This window comes from Uloborus diversus, unplaced genomic scaffold (assembly GCF_026930045.1).
Source record: "Uloborus diversus isolate 005 unplaced genomic scaffold, Udiv.v.3.1 scaffold_13, whole genome shotgun sequence".
Classification (NCBI taxonomy): Eukaryota; Metazoa; Arthropoda; class Arachnida; order Araneae; family Uloboridae; genus Uloborus; species Uloborus diversus.
Genome location: NW_026557987.1, coordinates 7,364,970 through 7,378,317, shown reverse-complemented (window position 1 = coordinate 7,378,317; position 13,348 = coordinate 7,364,970). Strand labels below are relative to the sequence as shown.

Genomic DNA, 13,348 nt, shown 5'->3' with positions numbered 1-13,348 from the left:
AATTTATTTTTTATCAATTTCAAAAAGAGTGTTGGCAACACTTTTTCAACATATATTCATGGGTGAGGATGATGTTTATAACTGTGAATTTTTGTAGGTGTATCAAACGAATAGTTTTCATTTTATTCAGTAAAATATAACTTATACCCAAATTACCCCGACGGACCCTAGGCTTTGTACTGTGTACAGGGCTGCCGAGAACTCAACCCGGGCCCCGGGGCAAAATAGTGATTTGCAGGACCCCCTCTAACCCAAAAAAATCCAGTTGACTGCAATCAGCTCTTATTTACAATTTCAGTAATCTCAAATGCGCCTTCTATACCATGAGTCAGTGTGCAGTGGAGAAACGGAATCGTGTTTGGTAGTTTTTCTTCGTAAAAAAGCTAAAAAAAGCTGGTTCAACAAAAAAAAAATGTTAACCACTCTAACGTTAAGCAAACATCTCGACCATGACACTTTCAAAATCCTTGAAGTCATTCAATTTTTTTTCAAACGTATATATAACAAGAGAGAGAGAGAGATACTCGACGTTAAATCCCGGTTATCACAAATTTGCCATTTTAACTGCGCTTGCGCGCGGACTTAGCTGATTTCAAAACTCTTGCTAAATTAATTACAAACATTTTAAATTTGGTAATAAATATGAGATGGCAAGAGATAAAAATTAGAAATCACAAAGTTTTTTCTGATTTAGTTTTTAGGCCTCGGTAAAGATTGAATTTTGCGTCTTAATTATTAATGGATTCGGTGTTTGAATCGTCTGTCCTTTTCCAGGACCAAATTTTTAACCTCAGAAGAGCGTACTAGAATTTCAGCATCACTTCCAATACAAAGCTGAACCCTCAACCTAAATAAAAATGTATAACACTAAGCTGTTTACGCCTAACGTAAAATATCCGCAAAAGACGGACTTCTGTACTCATATTCCAATCATTTTTGAAGTACACAACGTGTTTCACACTTATGTTAAATAAATATTTCCAAACTAATAAATATTGAAGTGTCATTTTTTCTCTTAAGATTATCAATTATTCATATCCGTAGTTTCATATAATCTATCACGAAGTCGCTGTGAAAATATTCTAATCGCATTCATTAATTTGGTGGGACTCTCGCTCAGCTTAAATCTAAACAAGCAACACGAAATCTTAAAACAGAAAGCCCAAAAAGCTAAGTTCGCGCGCAAGCGCAGTTGAAATGGCAAATTTGTGATAACCGGGATTCAACGTCAAGTGAGAGAGATGGTCTACGAATTTCTTTGGAGGGGGAGGGGGGTGAGACTGTCATTACAAGTATGGCACAATCAAATTTAGAGAATTGCTTTGAGCGGGGAAAGAGATATAATCATATGAACCTACAGTCATAAGGTCCTCCTCCGCCGGAAAATGTTCGAAACTATAGTTCTAAAGTTGCAGTTTACATGAACACTGGTAATGTTAGGAGGAGGAGAAGTTCAGGGACTTTTATGAAGGGTTAAAGCTCGTAGGCCTTTGTAATTTCTCGAAATTGAAGTCCTAAAAATGAAGTTTTTGATGATTTTTTACGAAAGTGATTGGAGGGGTGGGGGGGGGAGAGAAGGATCAGGGACGCTGTCTAATTTTTCAAAAATGGAAATGAAATATCCAAAAAATGAAAAAGTTGCAAACCATCTTTTATAAAGTTTTAAAAACAGAAGAGGTTCTAGCAATTTCTCCCCCGGAAATCTTTGATCCTAATAACGAAATTATAAGCCTTCTTTGTAAACATTAGGGAAAAGGTTTTGATTCGAAGCCTCTCCGACAAAAGTTTTTCGGAATTGAAAAACCGAAAATTGAAGTGTTTGTGATGTAGAGGAGGAGAGGATTGGGGGTTATTCTCAAGGAATTTTTTGGAAATTGAAGTCGTAAAAACAGAAAAGTAAATTACCTTTCATGACAAGGAGAAATGTTGGAGAACCTTCACTCGGAATTTCTTTTGAAATTTAAGTCCTAAAAACGAAGCTTTATATGATCATTAATTGTGTGAAGAGGACATTAGGCACTCCTCTGATATTGTTTTTTGATTTTAAAATACTAAAAACTAATTTCTTGGCTATTTTTGATGAAGTTAAGAGTTGAGACGGAGTTCGGGACTCTTTCTGGAGTGGTCCCAAAATTAAGTCCTAAAAATGGAGTTACAAGACATCTTTCAGGATAAGGGCTGGGGTTTACAGAATCTCTCACAGAAATTATTTGAAATTGAAGTTCCAAAAATAGAATTTTAGACCATTTTAGATGATGTTTGAGGGAGGTGAATTCCGGACTCGTTCGTGAAAATTTGTAGGGATGGAAGTTTCTAAACCACAATGAAAAATTTTCGTGGAGGATGTTGGGGGGGGGGGGGGGGGATCAGGTACTCTGGTATAATGGCCCCGGGGATTTTCCCTTTGCTGCCTCCTCCCTCTCGGTGGCCCTGACTGTGTACTATCTAGAAAATAATCATAAAATTAAGTAACCAGAAACAGATGCTAAAAAATTACTACACAATCACTAGCAATACGCCAAAATTAGCTAAACCTAATTTCTACGTGAATGTTGTGTTCAAACGATGTTGATTATCTCAGTTCAACATTCTAATTCCTTAATAATTTTTCTTTCCGCGAAGATGTCTTTTTTATTGGGATGATTTGGGTAGTCGGGGTAATTTGAGTATAAGTCATATTTTCTTTACTAATAATAAAGCTTAAAGTCTCTCTGTCTGGATGTCTGGAGCAGAGCCGGCCTTAGCACATGCGGGGCCCGATTGGAGAATTCTGATGGGGCCCTTTACAGAACGATTGTACAAATTTGAGAAGTGCCGTAGATTTTTTCGAGTCAGGTAAGGATTCAAAACAGCTGCAATTATCCGTCCTGCTTAATTCTTATCCTGATACTGTGATTTATTCTTTCTTTTTTCGTAAAATCGGACTATATTATGGGATTTGAACATGACTGATTAAATCGTCTCCATGAAATGGGAAATATGACCTCCAAAATCGGGACGGAGGGCCACCGTAGACTTCCCTCTTCCAATTCAAAGTTCGATTAGCGTGAAATAACAAAAGAAAAGTCCATTTAGTTAGAATTTTTAGCACTTATTTTCATGAAATAAATCAATCTACCCAATAAAAAATTATTTTTCTATCGATCTTGAAAACTGACGACCCCTTCACTCTTGGAAGTGAGACACCCCCCCCCCCCTACTAGCCGCCTATATGCACAATTTAAAGCTTTGACGAAAAAGTAAAATGCACCTAAATTTGCCAGTTCTAAAAAAGCTATTTTAGACAATCTTTGGGATGTCAGAAGTAATTCGGAGTTACAGAGAACGGGGGAGCTCTTGGACATTTTTCAAAATTGAAGATTAAAAAAGTAGTTTTGGTACGAAGGTGAGGTTGGGGGGGGGGGGTCGTTAGAGGTCAGACAAACTGCCCACGGTCCCCGGAAGAGTCGTCAAAGCTGACGTTTGAAATCGCATATTTGAACCATTTTTTGTAAAGTTAAGGGAAAGGGGGAGAGATGGAGGCCTACCGAAATTTTAGCCCCAGTTAAGTGATGTTTGATGGAGAAGAAATAGGTAAGTTGGTTGTCTTCTGGGGAAAACTTTCAAAATCAAAGGCTCTAAGGTGCAATTGTAGACTATCATTGGTGACGTTAGGGAATTCAGTGACTCTTCGAAAATCTTTCGATATTGAAGTGTTAAAACACAATTTTAGACCCTGTTTGCTAACGATAGAGGAAACGGGAAGAGATTCCCTCCGGAATTTTTTTCGAAACTGAAATCAATTTTAGGTTATTCTTGGGAAGGAAGGGTTCATGGTTTTTCTCACAGTAGCATTTTCTAGAAGGGAAATTTTAAGCTATTGTTTTAATGCTAATTAAAGGATTCATTAGTCAGGAAAAGGGGTCGAAGACCTTTCCCCGGAAATGTTTCGAAATTTAAATTTTAAAAACACTATTTCAGGCTACCTTTGGAGACGTTAGGGGAGAATAAGGGGAGAAGGGTTGTGAAATTCATGAATCTTTCTTCTTGGAAATGTTTTAAAAATCAAAACTTAATTTTGTAATTTTTTTGTGATAAAGTTGAGGTAAGGGTGGGCGTTCAAGTAATCTCCTCCCGATTTTTTTTTTTTTTTTTTTTTTGAAATTGAAGTCTTAAAAACGCATTTTTAGTGACGTTTGAAAGTATGCAGGGATTTGGTGGCTCCCCAAGAAATATTTTGGCATTGAAGATTTAAAAACCAAATTTCAGGCTATCTATACGTTAGGAGAAGACTGGAAGCTATAGGCAATTTGCGTTCTTTAGAATTTTATGGTGATGTGTTGCGCATATCAAGCACGCAGTATTTGAGTTTTATTATTTGTTCAATTATTCATGTATTTTTTTCGTAATTGCACCTACGTTAGTGTTAATTCTATATTAGAAAAATTGTCATTGCTGCTGAGTTTTAGCATTTTTTATATCAACATGAATAAAGTTAAAAAAAATAATAAAAGTAAGTATATAAAAAAAATAAATAGCTTTGGAAATTTCTGCAATTTTTGGGGTCTCGGGGCAATATCCGCATTGCACATGTGATAGCAAGACCCTAGGACAGGGGCCCTTGACCCTTTTATGCTATTGCTTACCGTATTAATTGCTGATAATCATAAGAAAAATTGTACATTGGTTCCCCACTAGTTCCTTTCTTTAATGTTCAACTGGCTATATGTTTTAACATTTTCTTCCGGAAATTTATTTCAGATTAATAGTTTTGAAAATATATTTTGCTAATCTTAATAGGGAAGTTAAAAGCTTCAGGAAATTCCCCTACTCCCCTACTGAAAGTAGCTCTATACTCCCAGTTTAACTATTAGAAAAAAATATTATAATTTATGTCAGTTAAGTTCATTCGAACTTTTAATTTATTTTCGAGAGCAAAAAAAAAAAGATTTTTTTAGAGCGGGGCCCCTGCTGGCGCGGGGCCCAATTGGACCCTTTTGCTCTAATCGGCTTAAGGCCAGCTCTGGTCCGGAGGATGTCCGGACGATGTCTGTAGGATGTCTGTGACGCGCATAGCGCCTAGACCGTTCGGCCGATTTTCATGAAATTTGGCACAAAGTTAGTTTGTAGCATGGGGGTGTGCACCTCGAAGCGATGTTTCGAAAATTCGATGTGGTTCTTTTTCTGTTCCAACTTTAAGAACAAAATTCTCATAAGATGGACGAGTAAATTACGAAATTATCATAATGTGGAACCGTAACATGGGTACAAGCCAGTTGGCGAGAAAATTCACCATTGTAAATATACAGGCGAACCAAAAGACCTTTTAATTTTTCTATTACGGGCAAAGCCGTGCGGGTACCACTAGTATTGAATGAAATAAAAACTATTTATTTGATGCACCTATAAAAATTCAGTTATAAACATCATCCTTACTTTTGAATATATGCTGAAAAACTGTCGCCAACACTTTTTTTGAAATGGATAAAAAATAAATGCAACTTTTCGGAGATGTCAATGCAATGCAAACCAACTACCGTAAAACAGTACAACTTTAGACCAGTGTTGCAACTTTAGACCATTGAAGGAATCTGGTAGTATGTGCCATGTAGTGGTCGTTGGAGCAAAGTTCTTTAAAAAAAATTCAGTAGGTTTGCAAGTGTTGTGCAGCGAAGTTGAAATTGTTTACCTCAAGCTCCAGTGTTATCATTCTCGTGTCAACATTCTTTTATGTTGGGAGGTTTTTTGAAAATTTTGCTTCAGCTCTCAAAGTCTCTTTCAAAACCTATATTTGCTGATTGAATTTCACGAAGGTAAGTTTAATACTTTATTACTAAGGTATCTAAGATGATTTAGCCTTATCGGCGAATCCTGATGTTGCTTTCTCTACTTGTCGTTTCGAAGTAAATGAAATACAGGAAATCGAGTTGCAACTTTCATAGCTGCAAACACGCCAGCTTAAGAAATCTTACAATGTGCGAGGTGGCTATAGTTCTACCCTTTTTCGACCATCATAAAGCAAAGTATTAAAATTTTAAGTATTTTCAAATCCTTACCTTTACCTGATCTGTGCTTTTATAAGCAAAAAAAAAAAAAAAACATAAAATTAAACATAAGTAAATAAATAAAATTTTATTTCTTTGAACTTAAACTTCGAAAAGTTGCTGGCTTCGAAGCTTTCAAAAATTATTGTTCAAAACCTTGTTCAAAACAATAGTTTTTCTGCTCTCAAAAGTGCTGGAAGAAAAAGAAAACTGTTCGCAATTTATCGTAAAATTAAAACCAAAATCCTAAAAACCGTACAAATTTGCCATAAGACCGTACAAAACTTCTGAAAATCTTACAATATACGGCTAAATGGGACAAGTTGGCAGCCATGAACTTTAAACCACGCATTTTTACTATTGTTTGTAAATATTTTGTAAAGAAATTCTTATTGCCTTGAGCAGTTTTTTAGTTTTCGGGTTTTCTTTGGTTTTAGACATGAATCCAAAGAAAAGAAAGGATATAGGCCACCATCCTTATCTCAACTATTTGCCTTAACTGATGGAAAAGGTAATCCAAGAAATCAGGAGCAACCAAATTTCAACAAGGAAGGCTAAAAAGGGTACATTTCGGTGTTGGCCTCATTCCCCCGATGTCATTTAGTAAACCAAAAAAAAAAAAAAAACAAATTATTGGGACATTGAAGAAACCTACCCAATTGGGACAAAATTTGTATCAAGCCCATGTAAAAAAATAAAATCCAGGAGTAGGTATCTACTAATTGCTTTTTCATACTATCTAACGTTCACATTTCTGAATAAAATATTGTATTTTTCACAATTGATTTTATTTAAGAGAACCTGAAATTGACTCAAAAAGTAAAAAAACATTTAAAAATCTGAAAAAGTACAACATTTTTTAAAAAATTTTTTGCAGTGTACGGGATTGGAACAGAACGATCTATGCATTGTAACTTTAGACTGGAGCGGTTTAGCGGTGCATATCAAAGAAAATACGAGGTGGTCTAAATTTGTCACCACCATGTGCAAACTTTATACCACTAAACAAAAAATTCCATCTCCCCATAGCTTTGGAAAAAATTTAGAGATGGGGGAAAAAATGACTAACTTGGATTTCATGTAATTGGTATTAGATTTTGAATAAATTTGCTTACAGCATTAGAAATTACTGCTGGTTCACTGGTCCCAGACCAGTGAAACCTACCTGGAACCACCACAAAAAAATAATTGGTGGTCCCAGGGACCACCAGCTGTTGTATATTTTTGATCACACTCTGCTAGAAAAAATTCAAAAGCATTTGCCTAGTTAATGATTAATTATTTATTGGTCAAACTGTTGGTTGACTTCTTTTACAATTATTTTTCTTCTTCAAGAACCTCGAAATTCTTCTACCCCCCCCCCCCCCGCCCCCCACAAGCATGAAAAGAGCGGTTGTTAGAGCAACCGAAAATTTCACCGAAATCTCTGCTAGTTTTAAAATATAACTTTCATCGAACGTCGTGAAAATTAAGGACCATTTTTTAGGCGTACATATAAAATTATGAACTCCAGGTAGGTTCAACAGAAAAGATGTTTAAATAAAATTTATATAAAGCTTACCTACAAAAAATTCAAGCTCTTCATTTTATCTTCTTCAAACAAGTCTTACAATGCCAGATGTCAAGTTTTCATATACATTTTCATCAACTGCGCATTGTTCACTAGTTACATTGCCATATTTTTAATCTTTAAATGTAATTATATTACAGTAAAACCTCGTTAAGTCGTCATTCGAGGGACCAAAAAATTTTGACCACTTATGCGGAGTGACTACTTATGTGGAGTGGGAAATTAAGGAACAAAAAAATGTCTTGCATATACTTTCACGAAAAGCTGTAGAATTCAGCGAGAAAAACCAAAAGCTTGTGTAATCCGTGTCTATAAATTAGTGGAAACTTTAAAAAGAAGGGGAAAACACTCATAATAGTTTTATTTTCTTTTACTTATACATTATTTAATAATAACTTATTTTAATGTACTTACTGTACATTAAAACAATCCATTAATGTTGACTGATAAAGTTGTTGCTTAATTGAAAATAACTCTTGTCTTTTAACATACTTCAAGCTTTAAATTCTGCATCTGTTGTACCTTGAACACGGATATAAAATACTGACTAACTTTCTCCGGATATTAAATTTTGTCTGTCTTGCTGGAAGGAGTTAAATTCATATTCTCGGCACTCGGCAGAGTCAGAGCAAGAAGTATGCTTCGAATGACCAGAACCGAGGATCGAGATTTCAAGGAAAATAAATATCAAACAGCTTTTCAACTGAGTCCGACACTATTTTCTAAGATCCGATAAGGAAAAGGGAATTTTAGAAAACATTTTTTGGGTGACTATAGTTAACCGGGGTAAAATTAAATTTGGTGACCAGTAAAAGAGGGTCATTTCACATTACTGTAAATGAGACCTTGTCGGGACCAAAGGAAAACGACCACTTAAACGGAGTGACCACTTAACCGGTCGACTACTTATTGAGGTTTCACCGTATAAAAGGTTTTTACAACCACTGTTGCCACTTTTGATCTATCAAACTTAACAGCAGTCAACCTAGACAGGTGGTCAACGTCACAGGTTTTACTGTATTGGCCTATTTTAAGCAGGGTTGGGTTTTGGACTGTCCAAAACTGGCTTAGGACAGGTGGTTTTTACCGTCCAAAACTGTCTAAAACTGTCCAAAAGTGTCCGAAACTGTCTTAAACTGTCCAAAACTATGCTAAAGCTAAAGGGGTGTAATCTAATCAATTTGTATTTACTACAATATTTGTAATGCATAAATATAAATAATTATGAGGTTTAATTAATGAGTATTTGATAATACTTTTCTCCAAAATGCTCATTAAAAAAAATATTTTACTTTAAAATGCCAATAACTCTATCACATGAAAACTTCCTTTTGTAACAGTTGGTAGAGTCATGAAAGAAAATTGACAACTAATTTCAGTTCCATTTACAACTTATATTTTAAAACTTGTGCTATTCTTTTTTTAGTTCATATTTTTAATATAATACATTCTGTAACTACAAAAAAAATATTATTTATTGCATTTAAGTCAATTATTGCACTATATTTTGAACACTTTCTTTCAACACATGCATAAATGTCGAAAAATTTGGTTTATGGAAACAAAAAAGAGAAAAAACTCATGCATACAAATTGAAATATTTAATGAAGAATTTAATTTCTACGTAGCTAGATTAAAATCTGCTGTATGTATAAGCTATATATATATATATATTTATACTTGAATGTTCACATTAAATAAATATATTAAATAGTCAAAAAAAAAAACATAATTTTGACACATTTTGTTCTGTTTTTGATATTTTCTCACATAATATGGTTTTTCAAAAAGCAGTTTTGGACACTTGGACACAAGGGTTTTGAACCGGATGGTAAAAACCTTGCCAACCCTGCTTTCATTTGCACACATGCACAAGCATAAGTAAATTTGGCTACCATTATAAAAATAAATAAATAATAATAAATAAATGAAATAAACTCATGCTTACAAATTTAAATTTAAATCAAGAATTCAACTTCTGTAGCTAGATTAAAATCAGCGGCATAAATAAGTTGTATGTTCACATTGAATAAATGTTCAATATAAAACTTTACTTTGATGCATTTTATTCTGTCTTTGATGTTTTCTCACAAAATACAATTTATCTAAAAATATAGTTTTGGACACTTTCGGACAGTTTTGGACACAAGGGTTTTGGACAGGACGGTAAAAACCAGGGTTTTTACCGGGGTTTTTTACCGTAGTGTCCAAAACCTTGCCAACCCTGCTTTCATTTGCACACATGCACAAGCATAAGTAAATTTGGCTACCATTGTAAAAATAAATAAATAATAATAAATAAATGAAATAAACTCATGCTTACAAATTTAAATTTAAATCAAGAATTCAACTTCTATGCAACTAGATTAAAATCAGCGGCATAAATAAGTTGTATGTTCACATTGAATAAATGTTCAATATAAAACTTTACTTTGATGCATTTTATTCTGTCTTTGATGTTTTCTCACAAAATACAATTTCTCTAAAAATATAGTTTTGGACACTTTCGGACAGTTTTGGACACAAGGGTTTTGGACAGGACGGTAAAAACCAGGGTTTTTTCCGGGGTTTTTTACCATAGTGTCCAAAACCTTGCCAACCCTGATTTTACGAAATCCCTGCTTGTGTTTGAAATAAATCCCCTCATTTTCATCGTGACTTTTGTTCCCTCTGCTCTTTCCTGTCGTCTCTGAAGTGTGTTTGACTGTTTTCAGCGTGCGCAGGCAAGCGCGAGTGCCTGTCTTGCCTGGCCCCTGACCCAAGACTGCGGTGCGAGTGGTGCGATGCGGTGGGGCGGTGCTCTGATGGAATGGACAGGCTCAGGCAGGAGTGGCTGGAGAAGAGGTGTTCCCTGCAGGTGAGACACCCCCCCCCCCTTTTTTTATTTTTAACTAGTGGTACCCGTACGGCTTTGCCCGTAGGTAAAAATTAAAAGGTCATTCGGTTCGCCTGTATATTTACAAATAATGGATGACGAATTTGTCGCCAATTGGCTATGTTCATTCGCTCTCTCATTCTACGTCATGATAATTTTGTCATTTACTTGTCCATCTTATGATAATTTTGCTCCGGAAAGAGTTCTTAAAATTGAAATAGAAAAAGCACAACATCGAATTTCCGAAAAATTGCTCCGAGGTGCACATTCCCCTGCTTCAAACTAACCCTCTGCCAAATTTCATGAAAATCGGCCGAACGGTCTGGGCGATATGCGCGTCACAGACATCCTACAGACATTCTACAGACATCCATACATCCAGCCAGAGAGACTTTGATCTTTATTATTAGTAAAGATGTCTCGAGACCTTCTCGGACTTCTTTGGATTTTTTTTTCTTACGAACTTGTCGTCGATTTCCGTGAAATACGCCGTCAGCTCGGTCATTTCCAGCCAAGGACTGCAGTTTCGTGCTCATTGGCACTCGTCAGCCCGGCATAGGAAAGTGACCGAGCTGGAGATGGAAAAACCTCTTAAGGAAGCCAAGAGTGCCAAACAAACTGGTAGCTAATACAGAATGAGCACTGACCATGCCTTTCAATATTCCAGTTGAACCGAACCATTGTTTCGGTCACTCGTCTGGTCAGTGCTAAGTCTATATTAGCTACCAGTTTGTTTGGCACTCTTGGCTTCCTTAAGAGGTTTTTCCATCTCCAGCTCGGTCACTTTCCTATGCCGGGCTGACGAGTGCCAATGAGCACGAAACTGCAGTCCTCGGCTGGAAATGACTGAGCTGACAGTGTATTTCACGTATTTATGCTTTAGCCCTGGCTAATGGGCGGTAATTTACTGAATTGTCATTGAATTGTTCATTTCCAAAATCAGTGGAGGGGGTACTCGGAAACGCATTTTCACCTTCGCATTGAAAATTTTTCTGCGTTGACTATACAATGCATGCTTGCCTACGCTACTGTTTTTAACGGGAGTCTCCCGTTTTTTTTTTTTTTTTGCTTCCGTCTCCTGATTCCCCATTTTCTCCCGTTTTTGCAGTTTTTTCAATCAATCATCAAAAAGATTCACTTTCTTCTCAATAGATGGCGCCTTTTCCTAGTCATCTACTAGAGATCTTAAATACGGAGGGATTGGACAACTTTGGAACGGCAGCCATCTTATGTCCTAAGCTGCCCCCCCCCCCCAGCAAAAATTATTTTTGGAAGCTTTCCACATTGCATGTTGGACGAAACGTGCTTTGCCGGAAATGGCAACAGATTTCAATTTTTTCTTGAAAATATTTCAATTATTTTGAAACTTTAAAATCATTTTATCATGTGCCACCCTATCCTTACTAATTTTATGTTTTATTTTCATAAAATATTGATTTGATTTTTTTTTAGCTAATTAAATTTTTGTAGTGACTTCTTTGGTAGAGACTACAGAATGTACCAAACGTTAATCAAATTCACTCATTATTTGGTTTTTCCTTTTGCAGTTTTTTTTTCTTGCTGCTGCCAATGAGCTTACATCTGCGAAAAATCCCCATTTCACTTTAAATTAAGCATTCATCTTATTTAAAAGCATAATTTAATAATTTTGTTGTGAAATAGGTCACTGGTGAATCACCTATATGCCTCTAGTGGAATCTTCTATTTTTCTTTTCCTTCCAGGGTTGGCAAATATGACAATGTTTTAAGCTGAAAGGGATACTTTGGTGTATTTCTTTCAATAAACAATGTTGTCATCCTCATTCAGGGCCCAATACAGGCTGATTTTGCTACCGTTTTTCGGTACCTTCACAAAAATCTTGTTTTGAAATAGGTACTTTCACAAAAATCAAGTAATAAAATCAGGTAGCTTCACAGAAACATCAAAAATTTCACAAAAATTCGTATTTTGAAATATAAAATTTGTTTCTCTGTTTGAAACAAAATTTACTCATAAAATAAGATTCTAAGCATGTTTATATGAACAATCGCCTGAATAGCAACCTTTTTGTGGTATTTTAACTCATTTTTAGCTGTTTCTCGCCAAAGTGTATTTATGCAATATCATCATAATCTTTTAACATATTTTGGGGCACCGTTTTTCTCATAATTTCCAATATTGTACACATTACGTAGCCCATTAAGCTGAAATGACGATGGTATTTTTGGTACTTCTTAGGTTTTTAGCTCCCCCCCCTCCCCATAAAACAAAACCTGTCATAAAAATAATACTAGCTGACATTTACACTTTTCAAACTAAAATTTCACTTGTTCTACTTCTCTTTTACAAAAATTAGGAAGCCTCTAAAAGTTCACAAAAACAATGCTGATAGAAAAAAAAACTTTCACAAAAATAGAATGATGCAATACTTTCACAAAAATAGATAGCAAGAAAAATATCCTGGATTGGCCCCTGTCATTGAACAGTTTAACCCCTTCAGACCTGGTGTCCGGTATACCGGACATACACTTTAAACAGCTGCTAATCATTTAATAATTGATTTAATTAGTTGATTTTTTTTTTGTAGTTGACTCTTTACATTCTGCTTATTATAATCTGTGAAATAATCTTTCGTTTTGGGATTGACAACACTGACATATAAGGATTGAGAGATAGAGAGTGGCTCATTTTTCCAACCATGGATTTTCATCTGAAAAGCGAGGTTTTTTTCCTGATTTTTTTAAAAATTTATAATCTTTAATGAATCGTTTCAAACGCTTATATTATGCTTTATGATTGTTTGTAGAACATTTTACAATGAAGTTTGTTCGGTATTTTATCGTTTTTGTATATGAAATATTGATTTCAAAAATATAAGTCCGGAATATTGGACGTGCCAT

General features: G+C 35.2%; 1 protein-coding gene across 1 annotated transcript in view; it reads left to right on the top strand.

Annotated features, from left to right (window-relative positions):
• Nucleotides 1–13,348, top strand: part of LOC129232653 (plexin domain-containing protein 2-like) — a 69,558-nt gene that overhangs the window by 41,225 nt on the left and 14,985 nt on the right. Inside the window, exon 9 of the mRNA XM_054866785.1 lies at nucleotides 10,308–10,450. Within this exon, the coding sequence (XP_054722760.1) occupies nucleotides 10,308–10,450 (143 nt within the window). The remainder of the gene's footprint in view (nucleotides 1–10,307; nucleotides 10,451–13,348) is intronic.